Below are 25,296 nucleotides of genomic sequence, written 5' to 3' on the forward strand. Positions count from 1 at the left end.
TTTTTTTTTTTTAAAGTTTTATTTATTTCTTTATTTGTCAGAGAGAGAGAGAGAGAGAGCACAAGCAGGGGGAGGGGCAGAGGGAGAAGCAGGCTCCCTGCTGAGCAAGGAACCTGATGCGGGGCTCGATCCCAGGACCCTGGGATCATGACCTGAGCCGAAGGCAGACGCTTAACCTACTGAGCCACCCAGGCGTCCCTATGTCACCTCTTAGTTTGTTACTCAGATAGATTATGCTTGTCACATGTGTGAACATTCACTACTATGGCGTATGCTTCTAGAAGAGATTGAGAAAGTACAGTATAAAAGTATTTGAGAACCTGCCATTGAATTATGTGTAAAATTTTCTGCACCATATCAAATAAGCCCTTTTAAGCCAATGACGTATTTACTTTATTTCTTCAGTGTACTTAGCTGTACGTTCAAGGCATGGAGTTTAAGTTGTGGTTGTGGGCATCATCCCACTTGTAATCTAGGTCGGGAAGAAAATCAACAGTTTTTTCAGTATCTCCCGTAGGCCAGAATTTCCCATCAGTGTCTCATGTAATCATCATAGTCTTGTGAAATAGTGTACTTAACGCTGTTTTGGAGGGGGGGAAAGGGCAGATCGTGCATGAAGTAAGCTGCCCACCATTACACAGCCCACAGCCGTGAAGGCAGGATTGGAACCTGGGTCTGTTGGAAAGACCCCAGTCAATAATGGCCGGCAGAATGTAGTTAACATACTGCACCCTGTCACACAATGGTAGCAGAGGTGTTTGCAAGGCAAGGGGGGCTGGGGGGGTGGGAGTTAACTTAGGGGGCTGCACAGAAGATGTGGGACTTGGGAGAAGAAGCCTGAGAAGCACAGAGGAGAGGTGGGAAGATGACCCAATGGGCAGTGGCCTCAGATGGCTTTATTGTCTTACAACCTTTTCGGACCAACTGATGAGACCGGGAAGTGGTCATTTACTTCAACTAGTTGAACATTTTATTTTGGAGAAGTTTTTTTCTCAACTTCTTCCCGTTTAGGATGAGGAAGCAGTGCTGTGTCGGAGAGAGACCAAATGTAGGCAGATCTGAACCCGAATCCCAGCTTGTCCATTTTTCAGCAGTGACAAGTTTAGCACTTCCTTATTTTTGTTTTTTAAGATTTTATTTATTTATTTGAGAGAGAGAGCAGAGAGGGAGAGCACATGAACGGGGCGGGGGAGGGGCAGAGGGAGAAGCAGACTCCCCGCTGAGCAGGGATCCCGACGTGGGACTTGATCCCAAGACCCAGAGATCATGACCTGAGCCGAAGGCAGACGCTTCACTGACTGAGCCCCCCAGGCACCCCAAGTTTAGCACTTCTTAAGTGCCACTGTATTTCTCTTGCTTCTTTATCAAGTCCCTTATTTTCATAACACCCCAGCAAAGTAGGTGGGTACTGTTACCATACCCATTTTACAGATGAGGAAATTGAGGCACAGGGCCCGTCCAGTAGCTTGCCCAGGGTCACAGAACTTAGAAGATGAGGAACAGGACCTGAAACTAGGCCTAGCAGGTTTCAAAGGGCAGGTGTTTACCCCTGTGTTGTACTGCTTCTGTGCTACCCGGGAGAGAGGGAGACTGCCCAGTTCCCCAGAGTTCCCAGAAAGGGCTGTCTGGTGGCCCCAGCCCTTCCAGCAAGGCTGCTCGAACGGCAGCATTATCTATAGGAAGAAGCAGCTCCCAGGGTTTGGTGGACAGTGGGTGTCTGGGGGCCATTCTAGGCCCTCCCCATCTGTTCACCGGAGTCTTTCTCTCCAGTGGCCTCCTGAGGGACAATGGGGTGACCACAGGAAAGGAGGGACTTGGGTCCATTGAGTAGTTTTGCCTCCCTGACCTCAAGCAGTCACCATGACCAGTCACTTTCTTCCCAGCTGCCCTGACAGAGCCTGGCCCCCCAGGTCTCCCAAGGTCAGACCTGATTGACTTTGGGTTGGGGTTGCGGGGGAGATGCTGACTCTTGGAGGTCTGCCTCCTTGTGGCTCTGGGGGATCCCCCCCGGGGGGCAACAGTTGTTGGCCTGGTGAAAGGTACAGAGTCTCCCCCCAAAGCCCTGCCGTGCTGTGGGCTCTGTAAGTGCTGGGGACTGGGATGAGGGGGCCTCACCCCTTCTTTAGAGGGAGGGGGCAGTCAAGTGGGTAAGAGTTACCCTGAAGTTGGGGGCAGCCACATCCATGCCTCCTAGGTGGAAAAGGATGGCTGGGCCAGAGGCCTTGTCTACAAGGGCCAGACTCCCGGTCCACATGGGGATTCCCGGGCGCTCTCTGGCTACCCTTCTGTGTTCTGGGGACAGGGAGAGTGCTAGAGGCTGATTGGGACAAAAGGCAGAACAACCCCGACAGCGTCCCCCTTACCCGACAGCATCCCCCTTACACTGGAATCCCTGGTTGTTTCAAAAAATGAACGCTTCTATGCCTCAGCATCCTCGTATGTAAACGGGAGGAAACGATAGTACCTGCATGCAGGGGCGGCTGTAAGGCTCTGACAAGGTGTGCCGTCCCCAGAAAGCACTCGCCACCGCACTAGGCCGCCATGTTTGCTCACAGGTACCCAAGCGAAAGCACTTGCTCTTAGCCATTGTCAGAGTTCGCGAAATTATAATACTCCTTGCTGGCATCAGGGTGGGGAAATGCGCCAAGTACTGGGAAAGGAGAACAGCAGGCGCTCCATGAACGTTAGCGGTGGCAAAAATCAGTATTGCTGTTCTCAGCCGGCCTCATCGTGTGAGATGTTGGATGCGTGGGCCTCAGGGCCGAGAGGCAGCATAGCATGGGCCGTAATGTATAGTCTGGAAGCCCTGGCTGCAAGCTCCTTTATCCGTTCACCGCGTAACCTTCTGTAAGCCCTCAGTTTCTTCCTCTGTAAAATGGGTACATCGTAGTGCCTGCATTCGGGTTTTTTTTTTTTCTGAAGACCAAGGAAGATAATGCACAAAACCCATCTAGGACAGTTAGGTGACAATCGGGAGGTGTGAGAGCATCCTTCAAGTGCGCTGCTTAGCATACCTGCTGCATGGTCAGCAGGGGCTGGCTGCCAGGCGCATCTCCCCACCTGAGCAGCATGCGCCTGGGAGTACCACAAATCAGGTTCTGTGGCCTCGCAAGTGTTTTGGGCCGCTCAAGTAATGAGTGGGTGTTCCTAGCGTGCTGTACATGGAATCCATAGAGGAATTCTTTGGAATAGCTATTACTATGATCATCCCCATTTCTTAGATGAGAAACCTGAGGTGTAGACACAGGATGGGACTTGCCTCAACCCATAAATGGTGGAGCCAGAATTTAAACCCAGGATATTTTAACTCCCTGAGCAGTTTTTAACCACTTCCTTCCCTGCTTGCTGCTTGCGAATTCAAAGGTGAATCAGCCATTCCAAGGGATCCTTACAAGCCATTGGATTCTTGGGGGGGAATTACTTGGGCTCCCACACAGAGTTTTCTTGTCTTTCCTGTACGCTGTGGAGTGTTCGCTCCAGAGCAGATGAGATAATGTGTCTGAAATGTTTTGAAAACTGGAACACATGATCTTAACACAGTTGGTAATACACCAAGTAGAAAAATAAAACTTGGTAGAATCCCAACGATGGGTTTTTCCATTCGAATTCATTGGTGTGGTGTTCCTTTAAACAACAGACTGAACCAACTAACCAGCTCTTTGGAAGATAGTCTATTTGGGAGGAGATAGACAGTGGATGACACGGTGGTGTCACGTGCATTCAAAGAAAACGTATGCAACTTCGGTTGCATCTACATTTGTAACCCTTAACAGGAGCACGTGCAGGAAAAAAACAAATTTTGGATCCTCTGTCCCCACCTTGAAAGCACGGGTGCTCTTTAACCGTAGTGAAGTGTTTTCTTCCTCTTAGCTGCAATTAGTATTAATTGCGAGGAAATTGTTCTGGAGTTACATGCAGCTACATTTGAAAATGCACATCTGGTTCCACTTGAGAAATGCACACTATTTTAGCACATGCCCATGAAGCCGAACAATACGCGTTGCATTAATTAGGCCTAAAAAGGCACCTTGCGGACGCAGCCAAACAAGAGGCCAAGCAGTAATGGCAACAGTTTTTACTCCGGGACAAATAGATGTGAAGTTGGTGACAAAATAGAAAATCTGTTTTGAAAGAAGCATCGGAGCTTTAGGAACCGTATGAAAGGAAACGTAGAAACCTATGCTCAGGGTCCTAGACATGACCCTGTGTTAGATGTCAACATTCGACGCTAAACGCCCTACTGGGGAATCGTCAGCCACGCAACTGTTATGTACGAAGTCACATAAAAATGTCTAATGGAAGTCATTTTTTTCCCCCCAGGGAATTTTCTCAGTGACGAATCCGCATCCTGAAATTTTTCTGGTTGCAAGAATTGAAAAGGTGCTCCAGGGAAACATCGCGCACTGTGCGGAACCCTACATCAAAAATTCAGACCCAGCAAAGGTATCGATAGAGCTCGTTTGTGAACATTTCAGCTTAATGTAAAATTCGCCTTTTACTGATATTTTATTTTATTTTATTTATTTTTTTTTAAAGATTTTATTTATTTGAGACAGAGAGAATGAGAGACAGAGAGCATGAGAGGGAGGAGGGTCAGAGGGAGAAGCAGACTCCCTGCCGAGCAGGGAGCCCGATGCGGGACTCGATCCCGGGACTCCAGGATCATGACCCGAGCCAAAGGCAGTCGCTTAACCAACTGAGCCACCCAGGCGCCCCCTTTTACTGATATTTTAAATGGTACTGTTAATGACCCCTCCAAAGAGCCTTATTCTCTAAATATGGGGTGCTAGGTGAGTATGCATGTTTCAGTTTGAACATGACTTTTCCCCCCTTTTCATTTATGTTCTGTTTACACGACAGTCTGATTTCTGCTTACTTATCAAAATAAGAGCTAAAGGCTGTTAGGCCACATCTGTTCATTGACACCGTATCCTTGGCAATAGCTACTCTTTATTACCAGCCCTTACATCCAGCCCTAGAATGTCAGAGCTGGGGAGGTTCAGCCCCGCGGTTCCCAAATGCCAGTCTACACTCATACTTCCTCCTGTCTGGGATGAGCAAAAGAAAGACAAGAGAATGAGCGATTCACGCAGCTAAATGTATTCAATTTGAGGGGCCGGCCTCTATGCTGGGATTTTTGTTCTTCCTACCTTTTGAACATTACGCCCGTATGTCTTTCACGAAATGTGGGCAGATGAAATGGTAGCAACTGCTTTGACTGGTGGATGTCTTTGGCTGGCACCGTGAAAAGTCTGTGACCCCTTTAACCGTCTACATTTCTGGATCATGAAATCCAGACTTGTGCAAATTAGTGACCTGGTCCTTTCCTCTCGTTTTATAAATGAGAAAACGGAGGCCCTGAGAGCAAAAGTGTGCGTGGCACAGTTCATGAGCAGCAGTCCAGCTACTGAGTATTTATGAAGAGTCAATCTGTCGTAGGTGGCATGTAGTTGTGTGTCCAAATAGTGTTTATTGAGCGGAAGAGGCAGAGGAGACATGTGACTAATTTGCGTGGGAGAGAAAAGTCTCAGTGATGTAGGTAAGAGCCTCTCGCTTTCTGCATCCCCAGGGACAAGCATCCAGCCAGCATTTCACAGCCGGTTTAGCCTCTCTGGGCTGTTAATCTCCCGTCAGCTCCTAGTGCCTGTGCAAACAGCAATTCCTTGCCCAACTAAACTAATTGCGTTGACTCTTGGTCACTCGGCTTTTATCTTGGGAGTAAAAAGGTCAGCTGTATTCAGAACAAACTTCTCCCAAGAATAATGAGTGTCTGCCTGCTCATGTGTGAAAGGAAATACATATTAAAACTGCTCAAAATTTTCCCAGTAGAGGTCTTTGGTACAAAATGTGCCCTACACCCTACACCTCTTTTCGTCCATCTTCTGATATCTTGATGAAGGCTCTGTTAATGAGAAAACACAGAATGCTTAAAAAAACTCTTGGGGCATCTTAGTGGCTCAGTCGGTTAGGTGTCTGCCTTCGGCTCAGGTCATGATCCCAGGGTCCTGGGCTCCCTGCTCAGTGGGGGGCCTGCTTCACCCTCTCCCTCTGCTGCTCCGCCTGCTTGTGCTCTCTCTATCTAAAAAACAAAAAGAAAAAGAAATTTAAAAAAAAAAAGAAAGGGCGCCTGGGTGGCTCAGTCGTTAAGCGTCTGCCTTCGGCTCAGGTCATGATCCCAGGGTCCTGGGATCGAGTCCCACATCGGGCTCCCTGCTCCGCGGGAAGCCTGCTTCTCCCTCTCCCACTCCTCCTGCTTGTGTTCCTGCTCTCACTATGTCTCCCTCTGTCAAATAAATAAATAAAATCTTTAAAAAAAAAAAAAAAGAAAGAAAGAAAGAAAAAAGAAAACTCTAGTCTTGGAAAGTGGGTAGCTGACGAGTGTCGTGTTTTCATTGGGAGCTCTTTCTTTATCTCTTTTGCCGGACTTTGATGTTTTACATTGGTAAAGTGGGGGAAGTGATTGTGTATGGTGAGTCTCTGGTCATTCGAACACGTACGAATGTGTCTCCTTATTTCTGCCCCCAGACGGCCCAGAAGGTGCACAGGACAGCAAAGCAAGTGTGTAGCCGCCTTGGACAATACAGAATGCCCTTTGCTTGGGCTGCCAGGTTTGTACAAATATAATCCTGACCTTTCTGTTCACTCTCATCTGTAAAGTTCACAGCTGTTGTCCTTGCCGGCAGCATTTAGCGGGTGGGCTCTGACACGCCAGGTCTGTCCTGGGACACTTGGGATGTGGCTGAGTCCGCTCGCGCTGCTATAACAAACAGCGCTGGGGGCCGGGAGGCTTGCGATCTGGGTGCCCGCATGGCCAGGTTCTGGTGAGGAGCCTCTTTCAGGCGCAGACAGCTAGCTGGCTTATCTTCACGTAGCGGAAAGGAAGTGAGCCCCCTCTCTGGCCTCTTCTGAGGGCACTAATCCCATTCACGAGGGCTCCACCCCCCTGACCTAATCACCTCCCACATGCCCCTCCTCCTAATACCGGCACCTTGGGGTTTGGGTTTCCATGGAGAATCCGTTCTCTTAAAATTTGCTGTGCCTCAGGGAACCTTTCATTTCTTCATCCGTGGTGCTTCAGGGAAATTTGCTTTGGCCTCGGTTCCTGATCTGACTGACACCACTTAATTTTATTGCATTTTAAAGCAGAGCTTATTTGCTAAAGTAATGGAATTTTTTTTTGCCCCCAGAAAACCCCAAATTGCAGTGAATTATGTACAGTGTGCCCACTATTTCAGAGTTGGCTAGGTTTATGCTTCGAAAAGCTATCCTAGAATATTTCTGGAAAACGCACGAAAAATGAGAAGGCAGAAGAATGCAGTTGTTAAGTGCAAGTGGGTAATTAATTAATAGACTTGCTTTCTGATGACAAATGCAGGAAACCCGTCACGGGTAGTGTATATGGCAGGGTGTTATCTCTAGCTCATCTCTTAGGGTAGGTTACATTCTTTTCTTTTTTCTTTTTTTTTTTTTTTTCCAATTCTTGCATGTCTACATACAGTGATGACTTAAACTGTCTTTCTTGCTTATCCCCCACCTTTGAAGTCCAGGTTCACTGGCTTGTTTGTGGTACAGCCTGTACAGCTCATCGGAACTTCTCGGGAAAGGACACCACGTTCTGAATAATTCAATTATGTTCAGTGGGTATTGGGGAGTAGCATAAGGATAGGAGATTCTAAGTTAATTAACTCTTCTGTCACTATTTATAATCATTTCATTTGGGGAAGCTTTCAAAATGTATTGTGTGTTGGTAGATGAAAAGGCACACTTGGCCTTGTTTTGCAGGCTGGTTAAAAAAAAAAAAAAATCCTTGGGGCGCCTGGGTGGCTCAGTTGTTAAGCGTCTGCCTTCGGCTCAGGTCGTGATCCCGGGGTCCTGGGATTGAGCCCCGCATCAAGCTCCTTGCTCAGTGGGGAGCCTGCTTCTCCATCTCCCTCTGCCTGCTGCTCCGCCTTCTTGTGCTCTCTCTCTGTCAAATAAATAAAATTAAAAAAAAAAAAAGTCCTTGCCCACTTCACGTAGCATATGGCGGAGCAGAGATCCGAACCCACAGCACGTGACCTCCACCCACACTAGACCACTGCAGCACGTGGCCCACTGCCCAGGCTGTCGGAAGAGCTGTTCGATGCTGTTTGGTCAGTAGAAAAATTAACTTAAAAACCTTCAAAGGTGGAAGCTCTGAACCCCTGTGCTGATGAGGAATTGGGCTCCTTTTTCCTTCCTGCATTGTTTTGGCTGTCAGAAACAGCAAGAACTCACTCTAAAGGCTTGCCTGTGATATTTTAAAGATGTACGCTAAACCCCTGTTTACTGAAAATAAAGGAGGTATGCTTAGAAGTAGGAACAGTGGTTCATGCCTCGAACCACATCTTCAGAGGCTCTGCCAGGGGGGAATTATGTTTTTGGCTAGAGCTGCTTCCAGTGTGTTGGGAGCTTGGACATTACTTCCCATTTTAGCAGTAAGTAGCTGCTTAAAAGTGGAAGAAGGGGAAAGGGGGGAGGTAGGGAATCAACCACATTCGTATTTGGAAACTCTACATATCTCTTGTAAATTTCGTATAAATCGACCCTAAAGATCTAACTTAATGGTCATCAACTTTGAGATAAAGCTTTACCTTTGATTCAAATGCATGTGTTTTATATATCTGGCTTGGTGAATTTTCACAAATGTTTCCAGTCATGTGACTACCACACCAACCAAGATCTGGACCGTTTCTATCACTTCAGAAAATTTCCTCATGCCCCTGTCCAGTCAGCCATCCCACTCCCATCAGTCAGCCACCAATCTGATGGTTATCACTACAGATGACTTTTTTCTATTCTAGACCTTCATACAAATGGAATCGTGCAGTATGTACTCTTGCATTTGGTTTCTTGTGCTTAGTCTGGTTTTGAGATTCATCCATATTGCTGTATGTATCAGCCCTTCACTCATCAGCCCTTCACTCATTCCATTGTATGAATACACGACTGTGTATCCATTCACTTGTTGATGAATATCCGGGCTGTTTCCTTTTGGGGATATAACAAATAAGTCAGCTATGAACATTTAGTGCCATGTGGAAATATGCCTAGGAGTGGACTTACAGGATCAGAGGGTGAGTGTGTGCTGAATTTCATGAGAAATTACCAAACGAGTTTTCCAAACTGGTTGTACCACATCATACACACACCAGCACTAAGTTTGTCATAATTTGTCAATACTTCAGAATTAAAAAAAAAAAAATTCTCTTGCCGTTTTAGACCCATTTTCAAAGATACTCAAGGTTCTCTGGATCTGGATGGGAGATTTTCTCCTTTGTATAAACAAGACAGTAGCAAGCTTTCAAATGAAGACATTCTCAAGTTGCTCTCAGAATACAAGAAGTAAGTGTGTTACTGTAGTAAATCAGTAAAATAGATGAATTATAATTTCTTGAAATGATGAATGTGAGTCATGCATGGGAGAAACTGAATGCTTTGGAGCATTTTTGGATTTGGAAGCATTTGGAAGCCAGTGCATTCAGTAATCATAAATTTTAAGTATAAAATATTTCTTATTTTACACCTAGGCCAGAGAAGACCAAATTGCAGATTATTCCTGGGCAGCTCAACATCACAGTAGAATGTGTTCCTGTGGATTTATCAAGTAAGAATTCACGTGTTACAAATAAACCTTAAAGGGCTATGTTTGAATCTCAAATTTTCATCTTTTTAATACATTTCTTGAGGTTTACATGGTGTATAAAGTTCCTAGGGCTGTGTTAGAAATTCCTACAAACTGGGTGGCTTAGGATGACAGATTCATTCTCTCATGGTTCTGGAAGCTAGAAGTCAAGATCAAGGTATCAGCAGGGCTGTGTTCCCTTTCAGTGCTCTAAGGAAGACTCACCAGTCATTGGATTTAGGGCCCACCCTAAACCAGTATGACCTCATCTTAACCATTTACATCTGCAAAGACCCTGTTTCCAACTGAACCAGCCAGGTGCCCCTGCAAAGACCCTATTTCCAAAAATAGTCAATTCTGAGGTTCTGGTGGCTGTGAATTTTGGGGGGACACTATTCAATCCAGTACACATGGTGAATAGTTTCAAATTAGGAAGAGTATTAAGTTGATTTTATCAGATGCTGTTTCATATATACTATCCTGTTGTGAGTGTTCCCTAGTCAGTTTCTGCTGCTTTTTGCCTTGGATAAATCCCATCAAGGGATCCAAAAAGGAGAGTTTCTTTTCCTCTCTAAAGACAAGAATCTAAAATCTCAGAAGAATGGACAGAAGACAGAAAAGACACTTTGCAGGAAATAAAATGGAGTGGCTAATAAAAACTTGAAAAATGTTCAAATCTTCATAATAATGCCACTAATGGAAATTAAAGTAGCAAGATGCTTTTGCTTCTCTGTCGCATTTACAAACATGTTTAAAGTGAAACCATCTACTGCTGGCTAGGAGTAGGAACACGATGTGGTAATTGATGTTCATAGATGTTCATAACTAAGGCATTTTGATTCGAGCTTCTCTCTATCCGTTCATTCACTGAATAAACTCTGCAATTATGGAGATTAAAGTCTAGAAGGAGTGACGGACAGTAAATAAGAAGACAAATGAGCGATTCGAGTTGGTGATTGGGGTGGGCTGCTTTAAAAAGGGTGGCCAAGGGTGGCCTTGCTCCAGCTCAGGAACTGAAGAGCGAGAAGGAGCCAGCACATGGTGGTTGGAGACGGTACATTCCAGACTGAGGGTGGTGCATACTGAATGACCGTGAGGCAGGAGCAAGCTTGGTTCATAGGAGCAGAAAGGAAGCCAGTGTGGTGTGTGATGGGAATAATGAAGATGGGAATGAAGCAGGAGAAGGTCTGCAGGAAATTGTATAGACCATGGTAACTCTTTAAAGGGTTGGATTTTATTCCATGTGCAATAAGAGGTCACTAAAGGATCATAAGCAGGGGAGTGGCATCCAACTTAAACTCCAAAACACCTAAGAGTAGAATGGATTATTTTTCCCTAAAGAAATAATTTGGAATGTAGACAGGAGTTTATGCATAAAGGTGCTCTTTTCTGTGTTGTTTATTTTGGAGGGAGATTGGAAACAACCTAAGAATCTAACACCATCGGTGTGGTTAAGGCATGACGGTACAACAGGAAACTTTATGCAGCCGTGAAAAATGATGTTTATAAAGAGTTCACAGAATAAAACATTAGATCAAATGCCAAAAACAAAAACAACAACAACAAAAAACCCAGCCCAGGATCAAGTTCTATATATATATATACAGTAGGATTTGAATATTATTATATAAAACAGGCATTGAAAGGAGATAAGAAGAAAATATGCCAAAATACTAACAGTAGTTATCTCTGGATAGTGGAGCGATCACTTGTTTCTGTGTGCCTTTACTCTCTATCTCCAGATATTCTATTGTAAGTATCACTATAATAACTGGAGAAAACCGGGGCGCCTGGATGGCTCAGTCGTTAAGCGACTGCCTTCGGCTCAGGTCATGATCCCAGGGTCCTGGGATCGAGCCCCGCATCGGACTCCCTGCTCAGCAGGAAAGCCTGCTTCTCCCTCTCCCACTCCCCCTGCTTGTGTTCCCTCTCTCGCTGTGTCTCTCTCTGTCAAATAAATAAATAAAATCTTAAAAAAAAATAATCGGAGAAAACCGAACCCAACAGAAAACACTGTGTGCTCAGGTGTAACTCTTCCTGGGTCTTCCCGCTCCATCAAAACCACAGTGCAGCAAGGACAAGCAACGTTAGAGCTCCTTTGGTATATGAATCACCTCTAGTCCCATGGTACTTCAGTAACCCTGGCCACCACACTTCTCCGAACCTTTGTGTTTTTCACCTTCAGGAGTAATGAATTTATTATTTGTAACACATCCTAAGATCTGTCATTTCCAAAGGCCTCCCATTTTTCCTAGGTGAACATTGCACCTGCACCAAGTTAACTTTTTTCAGAGTGACTATCCACGAGCTAATTGGAGGCATACATTTACTGTTAGTTCCCCGATACCAATAAAAATTTGCAGTGAAAGCTAAATTGCAGCCACAGGAGGAAAAATGTAATGGAGTTCTTTGCAGAGTTTAAATTTGTCAAAATTATGATGTGTTATATTTGGCAAATCATTCTACATTGAGAACGAGCTAGCAATCATGTCTGGTTTGGATGGTTCTACTAAAATCAGTACCAGGCTACGCCATTTTGTCCTTCTGGGTGCTTAAAATGGTTGTATGACTTTTTTGTCAATCACTAAGAATTCTGTTTGTTAAATCACTCTTTGAGAACGCGGTCCACGTATATTTTTATAAAGGCAGGAATGTGTTCGTGATTGCTAGATTGTATTATCTTTGCCTGTTTTTTTTCCTCTGGTATAGATTGTATTACTTCATCATATGTGCCCCTGAAGCCTTTTGAAAAGAATTGTCAAAATATTACTGTGGAGGTCGAAGAGTTTGTTCCAGAAATGACAAAATACTGTTATCCATTTACTATTTACAAAAACCATCTGTATGTATATCCCTTGCAATTAAAATACGATAGCCAGAAAACATTTGCCAAGGTAAGCAGTGTAAACTATACATTTTGGGGTATAAAATGCTATTTATAATTTTCTGGTTTTAGGACTCATTTTGAGTGATTAATCATTTTTAGGCAAGGAACATTGCGGTCTGTGTGGAATTCCGGGATTCAGATGAAAGCGACGCTAGCGCTCTAAAGGTTTGTTTATGATCTTGATAAGCATACACTTTTAATGTAAAGATAAATATTTTGGGGGCGCCTGGGTGGCTCAGTGGGTTGGGTGTCTGCCTTCGGCTCAGGTCATGATCCCAGGGTTCTGGGACTGAGCCCCGCGGGTGGCTCAGTCATTAAGCGTCTGCCTTCGGCTCAGGTCATGATCCCAGGGTCCTGGGATGGAGCCCCACATCGGGCTCCCTGCTCAGCGAGGAGCCTGCTTCTCCCTCTCCCTCTGCCCCTCCCCCTGATTGTGTGCGCATGCTCTCTCTCAAATAAATAAATAAATAAAATCTTTAAAAAAAAAGATAAAGATTTTGGTACTTGGTAGTTTCATAGGCTAAGTTTGATTTCTCTGAGCTCCACAAAGAAAATGTACTCGAGTGATGAAGGTAAAACTGCCTTTTCTACTCTTACACGTTAACTGTGAGGATTAAATATTTTAAAAATAACCAAATGAGGTAGGAGGGTGTGTAGCTTTAAAAATGGGTCAGCTTCATATACCAGCGTTTTGCTTTTGCTCCTCTTTGATTTTGCATTGCTCTGATGTGCCATCACAAGGTCATTTTCTCCTATGACCTGATAGTTTCTAATGGTATCATCAGGGGACCATAAACTCCTTTCTCCTTGAAACCTGAACAGGCTTTGAGCTAACAGAAGCACAGCATGACTGCTTTGATCTGAGATAGGACTTCTCCCCTGGCAGTGTCCAAATGGTGCCTCCAGACTTGGATTCGTGGTGGAGGCAAAGCAGAATCTCAGTATTCTCCGACAGAGGAATCCTTAAATACCTCTCACGTCACAGCGCCTTTATCTTTTCACTCTTGAGCGCATTAAACAGAGGCCTGAAAGAGAAGTTCCGAGAGCACCTAGCCGTCACAATTTGTTTATCTGGCCCCCTACTTCTCTAGCTTGAGCCTAAATCAGACAGATGGACAGCCAGTCCTCCATTCAGACCTCCTGGGGAAAAAGCCTGGAAGCCCCTGACTAAGTCGTTGAATGTTTAATAACCCCTACCTCAGAAAAGAGGTGTTTCGTTGTTTTTGGGTTTTTGGTGTTCTTCCCCCCCACCACCCGAGAAACCTAAGAATTAGCTGGCTCAAATTAGGTGTATTTTCTCTGATTCCCCCCTCCCTGGAGATGAGAATGACTCTTCCTTCTCCCCCATGCAATGTCCTTTTGTACCCTTAAAGATTCTTAGGTTATCCCTCTGCAGTTCCTGCAAATTGCCTCCAGAACCGTACTTAAGGAGAATTGGCGATGCATTCACATGGAGTTCTGAATTTCATTTCTTAGCTGGCCTAGAGGCTGGCTCTGAAGTAACAGGGTGAGGCAATTAGTACCTTGGCATGCTGACTCCATATTTATCCTTGAGCTTATTGGGCCTGTGGAAGTGCAAAACTCACACCAGAAATGCAATCGGATCTTTTCATGGAACCATAGAAAGCCTCGCATTTATTTTATGGGTCTCACAGAAAGCCAGTGAATTTTAAAACAGGGCTCATAAAGTGAGCGAACAGTAAGCTTGTCTGTAGCTTAGTAGACGTTCAGTTTTTAATCCCTTTAGGCTGGGAATGTGTCTGCTGTGTGCGCGAGTTTTAGCTCCTCACCTTGCCCACCGCCCAAGGAGCATCCAGCAAATGTTGCTAACTGCCTGGCGGGGAGCTTCTCAAGAAAGGCAAATAGCACGAGAGAAGTAAGCTTTCCAAATCTGGTTTCAGAATGTTCCCTTTCCAAATGATTAGCCATGTTTGACTTCTTGCTGTCAACTAATTGGGGAGTGCTTTTTTTTTTTTTTTGATGACCAGAAATTCAGAAGCATCCATGCAGCCAAGTTCCGCGATGTCTGGGGTGGTAGCTGGAGTGACTGTAAATGATTCAGAATTTACAAGCTCACGGTGAGAGCCTGGTGGGCTTGGTCATGGCCTTGGGCTCACAGATGCCTCCAACCATGTGTGGTTCCATTGCGTTATATTTAAAGGCCTTCACCGAGATGGGTGACTCCGTTTCCTTCTTTTGCAGTGTATTTACGGAAAACCCGCCGGGTCTGTTTTTACCACAAATGCTTATGCTGTTGTCTCGCATCACAACCAAAATCCAGAGTTCTATGATGAGGTGAGAAGGCATTTTTCCGATGTTCGTAAAACATGGCGGTGGCTCTTCTTTTTCTCTTCATCTCCATCATTTTCTCTGCCCTTGCAATCCCTGAACATTTTGTCCCGTGAAAATAGAAAGCGTCACACCAAGGCGAAGGGCTCGATGCCCTTTGATGACGGTGGAATGTGCCCACAAAGGGAAGGGGCTCCGGCAAGAGGTAACCACGTAGGGAACAAACGTGAGATGAGAGCTAGGATTCTAGCCTCGCCTTGACAACTGGCTCTGTGATCTTGAGCAAGCCACTTTCCCTTTCCCAAGTCTCCCATTTCCTCAGCCTTCAAAGAAGAAATTCAGAAGAGATGTTCTGAAGGCCCTTCTAGATCTTTCTTCCTGCGGTTTTGCATGGGGCTGGGGGCGCAGCCGCTCTGTAAGTGAAATGCTTTGAGAGACGCAGCAGCACGTGGGGGCCGCCAGAACCCCACTGGGTGCTCTAATGCGTCAGTGCAGTGTAGACGAAGGGGAGTGTCTCGCAAGCTCCATGCTCCCCTCCACCCCAGTCTACCTCTCGGGCCCTGCCTCTGCCTCTCTTTCCTTCTCCTTCTCTGCGTCTCTCTGTACTTGCCAGTGTCTCTCTTAGTGTCTCTGTCCCAGCCTCCTCCAGTTGGCATGTCCCTGGCTTAGCCAAATCTGCAGACTGCTTTTGATTCCTCAGTGTCTCCAGGAACCTGGATATGCATCCCAGGCCGCAAGCTTTGCTCTTTCTGCTTCTCAGGGCTCTTTGTCTGTCACCATCCCCCCTGCTGTCATGATTTTTCCCCAGGTCCACCTGCTGTCGTCAGGAGGCTTTGCACCCCAGCTTGAGGCCTCCTCCCTTTCTCCATCCAATGCTCTTGGTGGTGTGGGGGATGGGGAGGAGCATAGCGGTGCCTTGCGGTTTTGCCCCCCAGAGAGAGAGTGTGCCCATATTTATGTGCAGCAGAGCATTAGATACCCAGATGGTCTGGCTGCTATGAATAGGCATGTTCTGTGGTGAAATATACCTACAACAGAAATTAGTTCTAACACCAAAACCCTGCCTTGCGTGAATGATGATGAGGCCAGATGTCCAGCACCAAGCTGTTTTAATATGTCCCCCTCTCTCATCGACACCAGTCACTCCAGAAAACTCGATCGTTTAGCAAGTAATCCGCATTATTTTTAGGGCGCCCGAAAGAAACAGGTTTTTCAGTCGTTTCAGTCTCTATTGACCAAGACAGCGAGAGATTGAGAGAGATTGCATGTGTTTTTGTGCAGGTGTATGCACACGTGTCCAATCAATTAAATCTGTGATGTGTCTCTTATATACTTCCAGGAGGCGGTAAAGACATTTGGTTGGGTCCTGATTGGAAAATCACTTGAGATGCTTGTACTGAAGTGTTAATTTCTAGGATTAAATTCATGTGCCAAGGGTGACGATTTTTATTTCTTTATTCAAGAGTAATCTTGTGTTTTCCTTCAAAAGATATTTATATGAACTGTAATTGGTGGATACCATAATACCATAGTGACTTTTTGCACATTTATTTGCAAAGCTTAATTTTTTTTTTCCATGCAAAGGAAAGCAACAGTTTAGAAAAAAGAAACCTTTCAAACTCAGTACACATTTTAGATGGATTGCATTCACTGACTCAGATCGAGTTACATAGTATCTCTGGGCTGTGAGGCTGTGGTTTTGATCCAGTGTTTTAGAAAATCCTGCTGCAAAGTTGCATCCAGGAGAATCCACTGGACTCTCCAGCACAAGTCATAAATCAGCCCTCACTACCCAGGAGACTATTGTTGTCAAATTGAAACTGACTGGAAAAGCCTTTAGAGTATATTTAAATGATACCTATTACTTGAGGACTTGGCTTGTTGTTGAGAAAAAATATGTCATTGGAAAAGTATGATGAAATTGAACTAAAGGTCTGACTGTCCAGCTTGACAATGAAAACAAAACAAAATGCGATGTGTGATTTTGCTGTCATTTCAGATTAAAATCGAGCTTCCCATTCACCTGCATCAAAAACATCATTTGCTTTTTACTTTTTATCATGTGAGTTGTGAAATTAATACAAAGGGAACAACCAAAAAGCAAGACACAGTTGAAACTCCAGGTACGTGTACTCTTTCAAAGTCTCTTTCTACAGCTATTTGAGATGGAATTGTCTAGAATGTAACCTCTTTTCCTCAAGCTGCAAACCACTTCTTCCCCTCACCAAAATGTACATTTCTGAGTTAAAAAGTTCACTGGTGAAAGATGAATTATAGGTTCATTTGACCATCATTTCTTTTTTTTTTTTAAAGATTTTATTTATTTATTTGACGAGAGAGAGACAGTGAGAGAGGGAACACAAGCAGGGGGGAGTGGGAGAAGGAGAAGCAGGCTTCCCGCTGAGCAGGGAGCCTGATGTGGGGCCCGATCCCAGGACCCTGGGATCAAGACCTGAGCCGAAGGCAGACGCTTAATGACTGAGCCACCCAGGCGCCCCGACCATCATTTCTTTTAAGTAGAATGGCCCAGCAACCAGAACTTTCCAGTCTGTCTCGCTAAGGAAGTAGGAAGTAAGCCCAGAGCCCAGGGGTATATTTGAGCCTGAGGGAGATTGGGGACCCACCTGGTTCTAGTGAGAACAGAACAGATTTAATGAATCGGAATAAACGCTAGTAGTGAAGGGCCAGTCCTGGTCCCATCCAGCAAAGCTTTAGATAAACCAGTGGGAAGCATCCTTTAGGAGAACACAGAAGCCCTATAAACATTGTGTGTGTCACCGCCACTAGATAAATGTCAGGAGGCCCTGGGATTCAGATCCAAGCTAGCCTGGATCAGTCTGAAATTCATTCATTCATTCATTCATTCATTCATTCATTCATTCATTCCTGCATTCATTCATTCACCAAATAAGTCTGCATATTTCTTATGTATGAGACATTATGATAAGTACTAAGGAGAATACAGTGGAGACTCAAACATAGATCTCATCTTCAGTGAGCCTATGGTCTAGCAGGGGAAATGAGATCTATAAGACAACCATCAGACAAGATAGAAAGTAGTAGCTACCAAGAAAGCGGTACTGTATAATCTCCGGGAAGAGTGAGTTATTACTTCGACTGGTTGGAGGGACAAGTGGCTGGGAATCTGGGAAGGCTCCCAGGAGGAGATGGGGTTTGGGGTGAGGCCTTAAACGGGCTAAGTAGAGTTTGACAATGCAGTGATGGCAGGAAGGTAGATTCCAGGATAACGGAAGAGCTTGTCCAGAGGCCGAGTGTTGAGGGATATGGACAGGGAACCACGCGTAAGTTCAGTAGGACCATAGCACCAGGTGTTGGGAGGGGAATCAACAGGACGTCAGGTTGAAAAGGAGGCACCAGATCATGGAAAGCCTTGAATGCCAGGCTGTGGATTTGACTGTATTCTGTCACCAGCATGGAACTATCGAAGGGCTGTAAACACCGGTAAGAGCTCTTCCGCCGGCAGCGATGAGATGGCGGAGGGCGTTGGAGTGAGAAAGAAGGAAGAAACGCCAGTTAGGGGTTACTTCAGAGGTCCAGGGGGAAAGGGGGCCACCCTACGGCAGTAGCCAGGGGATGGAGAGAAAGGGACTGCAGAAGAAGAATATATCGGGTCTGACAAATGGTTGGTAACTAGAGAGAGAATTCAGAGTTAGCAGTGAAGCTTCAACACTGGAAAGAAGGAACTTGCAAGTAGCAAAATCACAGGGTAGTGGGGAATCATAGGTTTTGGACTGATGTTGAGTTTGAGGTGCCGGTGAGACATCTGAGTGAAGCCCGCCAGGCAGCCAGACTGAAGTAGTAGAAAGTTGCCCTTATGGATCGTGTGGTCCTGTTCTCTGTCTCCACAGGAATTGCAGTTTGTTCAGGGCAAGGGACCGCGAGGGTTGAGAAGAAATCTGGCAGAACAATAGGAACTCAAGACCGTGCACGTCCTAAAGGACACATTACTCTTTCCTTATTTAAATCCTAGACTGAAGGGGGCAAAGGGCTCGGTGGAGCACAAGATGGTTATTCCGTGGGCCACTCTTCGCTTTGAACTGTCCATCCTTAAGTGGCTTCACATCCCTGAGCCAGATGGCGTGTGCTCGACACTGTACCTTCTCAGCTTCCAAGTGCTCTGTATGAGTTTTGACTGAGAGACACCCTTGGCCACGCTCTGATTAATTCATAGTGCAAAAATGTTGCCTAAGCAATTCCATAGAGACAGAAAGTAGACTAGCAGTTGCCAGGGACTGGGGGAAAGGAGAAATAGGGAGTGACTTCTAAGGGGTGTGGAGGTTCTTTTGTGGCGTGATGGAAGAGTTCTGGAATTAGATCGTAGCAGTGGATGCCCAGCTTTGTGAATATGCTAAAAACTGTTGAAGGGTGCACTTTTAAATAGACGAACTGTATGGTATCTGAATTCTATCTCAATAAACATGTCTGTGGGGAAAAATTTCAACCAAGAACAAGAAATAGATTTTCCTATTTTTCTGGACTGGAAACCTTCGGTCTTGTGTCTGCTTTTTCAGTTGACTACTCTGACAGAGTCCTTTCGAATGGTTCCCGTGCTCACGTTACTTTCCTCTGCTCTTTATAAGAGAAGAGCTCTGGGTAAACCATTTCTTTTTTTTTTTTTTTTTAAGATTTTATTTATTTATTTGAGACAGAGAGAATGAGAGAGAGAGAGAGCACATGAGAGGGGGGAGGGTCAGAGGGAGAAGCAGGCTCCCTGCCGAGCAGGGAGCCCGATGCGGGACTCGATCCCGGGACTCCAGGATCATGACCTGAGCCGAAGGCAGTCGCTTAACCCACTGAGCCACCCAGGCGCCCTGGGTAAACGATTTCTGAAGTTGTGCTAGTAAAGATGCCCTTCAGACGTGTTTCGGAGTCTGAGAAAGCCATTTAGTCTCCTTAGAGAAAGCAACATATTTGTCTTCTTTGAAGAATTAAAGCATTTGCCAAATTAAACACGTGCATGAAAACATTCTAACCAGATTTGTGTTGACTTCTGTGTTCGCAGTATAAACATACACACTCACGCAAAGAATTTTCAAGAATCAGAAGGCAGTGGCTTTCAAAAAGGGCTCTCCAGCCAACATCCTCGCTCATGTGCCAAACCTTGGTCCCGAGCAAGCTTTTTTTACAGCTGAGATACAAACACTTGAAGTCCAGAGTAAGCTCTATAATGGAAATAATGACACTACTCAACCTGAGGAATACAGATGGCTCAGGCTTTTTTAGCTGGAACATGATGAGTTTTCTAATAGAAATCCAAGAGGCTCTTTTGAGCAGAACTTTTAGGAAATACAGAGACGGGGGGAAATCTCTCAGTGGATTCGAGTCGTAAACACTATGGCCCGTCTGCATTCTGCTACTACACCTCGTCCTTCTGTAATCAGGAAAACCTGCCCAGCTGAACACTGCCTTGTATGAATATGGGCTGTGACCTTGACTTGTGACCTTAATTTTTCATAGTCCCTCACCGTCGGGTTGCTGAAAGAAAATCTGCAACATGCTGATTGCTGGCTGAGATTGTCCCAGACCCGAGACTCTGTGCTCTCACTAGGGATGGATGAGGGAGCTCTGACTCTTAAAAAATAAGTCTACCACAATTCATCCCCCAAAGGGTAAAGATAATGGTACTGATGCACTTTAAAATTTTTTTAAGTATTCTCCTGTATTATCTCTCTTTGGTCTCTCAGTAACTAGTAGGCGGAAAGACTATGTGTCGTTCCCAATTTATAGTCCAGGAAGTTGAGTAGAGAACTCATTAGTGGCCAGGCTGTGATTAGGAAGCCATCCAAATGCATTGTTCCTTCCCCAGGATTCAGATGCCCACCCGCGTGGACTCCCCCATACAGACCCCTGGAAACATTGCCACCCCGCCCTGTTCCCCAGCATTCAGAGATCTGTGTAGCTAATTGCACTTGCAGTTTCATCTCTCACGGTTGATTATTGTCTTGGCAGTTGGCTTTGCCTGGGTACCTTTGCTGAAGGATGGTAGAATCATTACATTTGAGCAGCAGCTGCCAGTTTCCGCCAATCTTCCTCCGGGCTACTTGAATCTGAATGATGCAGAATCAAGAAGGGTAGGAAAATCACTGCGTTTGTTGAAGGGATCACGATGAAACGTTTAAAAAGTAGAATTCGCTCTTCTGGTGGATAGCTTCACAAAGTCCGGTCTGAGGACCAGTCCACAAGAAAGCTAAGTATGGAAAGTGAGCGCTGGAAAACTTTGGAGAGCAGTTTGACCAAGTTACCTCATGTCTGTTGATTCTTTTTTTTTTTTTTTTTTTTAAGATTTTATTTTTAAGTAATCCCTCCACCCAACGCGGGGCTCGAACTCACGACCCTGAGACCAAGAGTCCGCATGCTCTTCTGACTGAGCCAGCCAGGCACCCCTCGTGTCTGTTATACTAATAACAGTTTTACAAGCTGAGGCTTGGATTTTGTGCATCGTTGTTAAAAATGCATTTATTTAGTAATTCATTTTTATTGTACTTTATGAAAGTTCAGCCGGCAAAGCACTGGAAATTGAAAATGATCTAGGAGCCGTTTATTCTCAAGGCAGGTTATTGTCTCCAATAGTTCCCTATGTGTGACACAAACACATTTGTTTCTGGGGTTAAAAAAAAAAAAAGGGAAAAAGTTGAAATGTGTAAAGGTGTCATGTGTCGCTCATCTATTCATAGGTATGTTATAGAAACTCCTATCTATTTTCCGTCCACAGCAATCTAATGTGGATATTAAGTGGGTAGACGGTGCAAAGCCTTTGTTGAAGATTAAAAGCCACTTAGAGTCTACGATTTATACTCAAGTAAGTTGCATCATGTGAATTTTGTCAATTTTGATATTTGAGTCTTTAAGTTTGTTTATTTTTGAGTAATCTCCACACCCAGCATGGGGCTTGAACTCACGACCCCGAGGTCAAGCGTCGCATGCTCTTCCAACTGCGCCAGCCAGGTGCCCCCGATTCTATTTCTTGTTTAGAATAGACTATATTTGATTCCTGCGGCTTTAGAGAGATTGTGACCTCAAAGGCTTTCTCATTAGTAATAACATCATTCTTAATAGCAGTAACTCAGATTTTATAATCCCTTTCAAATCCCCGAATCCCTTTGTTCCCATTAATGGATTCAAGCCTCACAAAAGTCTGAAAGGATTGTGGAGGCCCTTATCACCTCTTTAAAAAAATAAATTTTAGTTTTTGGAACAGTTTGGGATTTACAGAAAAATAGGACAATACAGAGAATTCCCATATACCCTGTACCTTGTTTCCCTGTTATTTTTTAAAAAGATTTTATTTATTTAGAGAGAGAGAGCACAAGCCGGGGGAGGGACAGAGGGCAGAGGGAGAAGCAGGCTCCCCACTGAGCGGGGAGCCCGACCCAGGGCTCGATCCCAGGACCCTGAGATCGTGACCTGAGCCGAAGGCAGACGCTCAACGAACTGATCCACTGAGGCGCCCCACCTAGTTTCCCTGTTATTAACCCCTTACATTCATTAGTATGACACGTTTGTTATAATTAATGAACCAGTAGTGATACATAATCAATGACTAAGGTTTGTATTTACTCAGATTTCCTTAGTTTTTACCTATTAATGACATTTTTCTGTTCCACGATTCTATCCAGGATAGCATATTACATGTAGTTGTTCCATCTTCTTAGACTCCTCTTGGCTGTGACAAGTTCTCAGACATTCATTGTTTTTGATGACCTTGTCCATCTTCATGAGTAGTGATATTGGGTAGGCTGCCCTTCTGTTGGAATTTGTCTGATGTTTTTCTCACCGTTAGACCGGAGTCAAACCCAGAAATTTGAAGTCAGTGGATCATGGATGACTAGTACAGTTTACTCTTAGCCTTATCAGCCATGCAGTTAGAGTCAGATGTCTGTTGGAAGGCTCAAGCGACCATTCAAAAAATCACCGATGGACAAGAGGCAGTCCACGTTCCTTGGTGTGGCCCCCCTGCCCACTTCACCATTCCATGGATGGAGAAACCGAAACTTGGTCGGGTTAGATGACTGACCCAAGGTCACACAGATACTAATTAGAAGAAGCAGGTCAAAATCCAAATCTTATTATCCCAGTTCCCGATACGGTACGCACTGTCCACAGAGCCTGCGTATGATATATAGATTCCATATAGGCCAGCTGGACACTCGCCAGCCAAGTGCCATGGTAAGTTGAACATTGAATGCCTGAGACTTGTCTGGTAGCTCCCTGCTGCTCCCTTTCCTTCGTCTGTCAGTCCAGACCTCTATTCCTACTCATTTCATTAAAAATGTAGAAGCAGCCCAACTTCAGAGGCTACACCCGTCAAAAAAGGAATTAAACGAAGGTTTGACTAGTCACGCAAAAACTGTGGCTTGCCCGGTATGCTTAGGCACATGCTCACTTTGCCTGGTTTTGCTGCTTTGTGTGATGGTCCAGGGGACTAAGGGACGCGGACACAGATGTTGGTACCTGCAGCAGCCGGGGCTGGGTGCTTTGGAGACCCTGGTGGGTAGGTTTGCAAGATGAGGGCAGAAGGAGCGCTAGAGAGCCTGCGTCTGAGGGTGAGGAATCACATTTCATATGGCCGTGTCCATCTGTTTTTCAGGATCTCCATGTGCACAAATTCTTCCATCATTGCCAGCTGATTCTGTCAGGCTCGAAAGAGGTTCCGGGGGAGCTCATTAAATATTTAAAGGTAAATGAACAGCAGCTTTCTGCAAAAAGGGTTGGTTTTAGTGTCTTTCTTGTTGCCACCTTTTGATTGGGGGCGGGGATCAAACTAACTCCTTAAAATCCTTTGGGCTGTGTACCCTCAAGAGAATATTTTCTTTTATGTGCTTTTCTGTCAAGTGCCTATTTAGGAGCAGACCGCAGAGTTGCTACATTAGGAAGAAAATGTTGTAGCTAGAATCTGTCGACATATTTCTGAAAATCTCATGAAAATGTTTATTTCAGTTCCATAAATTGACTTTTTCAGGTCTTTTCTCTTCCTGCTTACTGCCCAGGAAAGGTGCTGAGGGGAAAAGGGTCAGGAGAAATGGAGTCCCTTTTGCTTGGAATAAAATGACGATTCCTGGGTCTATGGGTGAAAGATTATCAAAGGGGTCAACTAAAGACAGAAAAACCTCGGTTCTGCATGTTGCATGGAAGAGTCTTAAGAAACACCACATTTTGTCCAATGTATTGAGAACCCAAGACTCCCATTTATTGCCTAACATGGTAGGACCAAATTGCACATCACGGGACCTAGCTGACAGCGACTCTCCTTTTGGTTGCTCCTTCGGTAGGTCAGCCATGGCAAGCCTGAGGAATTTTTATTTTATTTTATTTTATTTATTTTTTATGAGACTCTTTTAAAGATTTTATTTATTTGTCAGAGAGAGAGATACAGAGCAGGAGCAGGGGGAGTGGTAGACAGAGGGAGAAGCAGACTCCCTGCTGAGCAGGGAGCCCAATGCGGGGCTCAATCCCAGGACCCTGAGATCACAACCTGAGCCAAAGGCAGACGCTTCACCGACTGAGCCACCCAGGCGTCCCAGGAATTATTTTATTTTATTTTATTTTAAAGATTTTATTTATTTGACAGAGAAAGACACAGCGAGAGAGGGAACACAAGCAGGGGGAGTGGGAGAAGGAGAAGCAGACTCCCCACGGAGCAGGGAACCCAATGCAGGGCAGGGCTTGATCCCAGGACCCTGGGACCATGACCTGAGCCGAAAGCAGACGCTTAATGACTGAGCCACCCAGGCACCCCAGGAATTTTTATTTTAAGTGAAATCTCTACAGGATTTCCCTTTGGACACATGTTACTACTTAATGCCATTCTCAGGAAATAAAAACGTGCATTTCTTTCAGAGAGGTAGTAGGAGATGAGATAATACGGATGGGTTCTGGAATCATTCACCCAGTGTGTGTCCCAGACCTGTCCCTTATTGGCCCTGGGATTGACCTTGGCCAAGTTCCTGAACTACTCCAAGCCTTTGTTTCTTCATCTGTCACATAGAGATAACCAGCAACGCCACCTTGTTAGGGTGGTTTTGAAGCTTAAGTGAGATAGGGCATCTACTATAGAGTATAGTAATCCTTGAGTCTACACTGAATTCTTGAGGCTTTCTATGGGCCAGGCATCATTCTAAGTGTTTGGAATATAAATGAAGAAAACAGACAACATCCCCATTGTCGAGGGGCTTACTTTCTTGTGGAGGCAGATGAACAATAAACAAAGAAATGAATATATATATTCATTCAGGTGGTGATAAGTGCCACAAAGGAACCCCTAACATATTGAAGAGGAATAAAGATTCTAAGGGGTCCCTCTTCTAGATAAAGTGTCAGAGAAGATCTCTGGTAAAGTGACACTTGCCAGAGACCTAAGGGAAATGAGGGCGCCAGCTAGGTGGACTTCTGAGCCAGCTGGGAGCAGCAGGTGCAAAGACCCCAAGGAGCTAGTTGGGGAAGGCCTCATACGCCATGA

At 45.0% G+C, this 25,296-nt stretch overlaps 1 protein-coding gene across 3 annotated transcripts in view; it reads left to right on the top strand.

Moving 5' to 3' along the window:
* DOCK11 (dedicator of cytokinesis 11) overlaps window positions 1-25,296 on the top strand; it is a 192,094-nt gene that overhangs the window by 79,638 nt on the left and 87,160 nt on the right. For all 3 annotated transcript variants that reach the window (XM_064574500.1, XM_064574498.1, XM_064574499.1), the window contains exons 13-23: window positions 4,321-4,443; window positions 6,526-6,608; window positions 9,241-9,363; window positions 9,549-9,625; window positions 12,353-12,537; window positions 12,630-12,695; window positions 14,733-14,825; window positions 16,819-16,942; window positions 20,790-20,911; window positions 21,553-21,639; window positions 23,428-23,517. In XM_064574500.1, coding sequence (XP_064430570.1) covers window positions 4,321-4,443; window positions 6,526-6,608; window positions 9,241-9,363; window positions 9,549-9,625; window positions 12,353-12,537; window positions 12,630-12,695; window positions 14,733-14,825; window positions 16,819-16,942; window positions 20,790-20,911; window positions 21,553-21,639; window positions 23,428-23,517 — 1,173 coding nt within the window. The remainder of the gene's footprint in view (window positions 1-4,320; window positions 4,444-6,525; window positions 6,609-9,240; window positions 9,364-9,548; window positions 9,626-12,352; window positions 12,538-12,629; window positions 12,696-14,732; window positions 14,826-16,818; window positions 16,943-20,789; window positions 20,912-21,552; window positions 21,640-23,427; window positions 23,518-25,296) is intronic.

Source organism: Mirounga angustirostris, unplaced genomic scaffold (genome assembly GCF_029215605.1).
Source record: "Mirounga angustirostris isolate CCGP_5_RB_7025 unplaced genomic scaffold, mMirAng1.0.hap1 SCAF_11, whole genome shotgun sequence".
Classification (NCBI taxonomy): Eukaryota; Metazoa; Chordata; class Mammalia; order Carnivora; family Phocidae; genus Mirounga; species Mirounga angustirostris.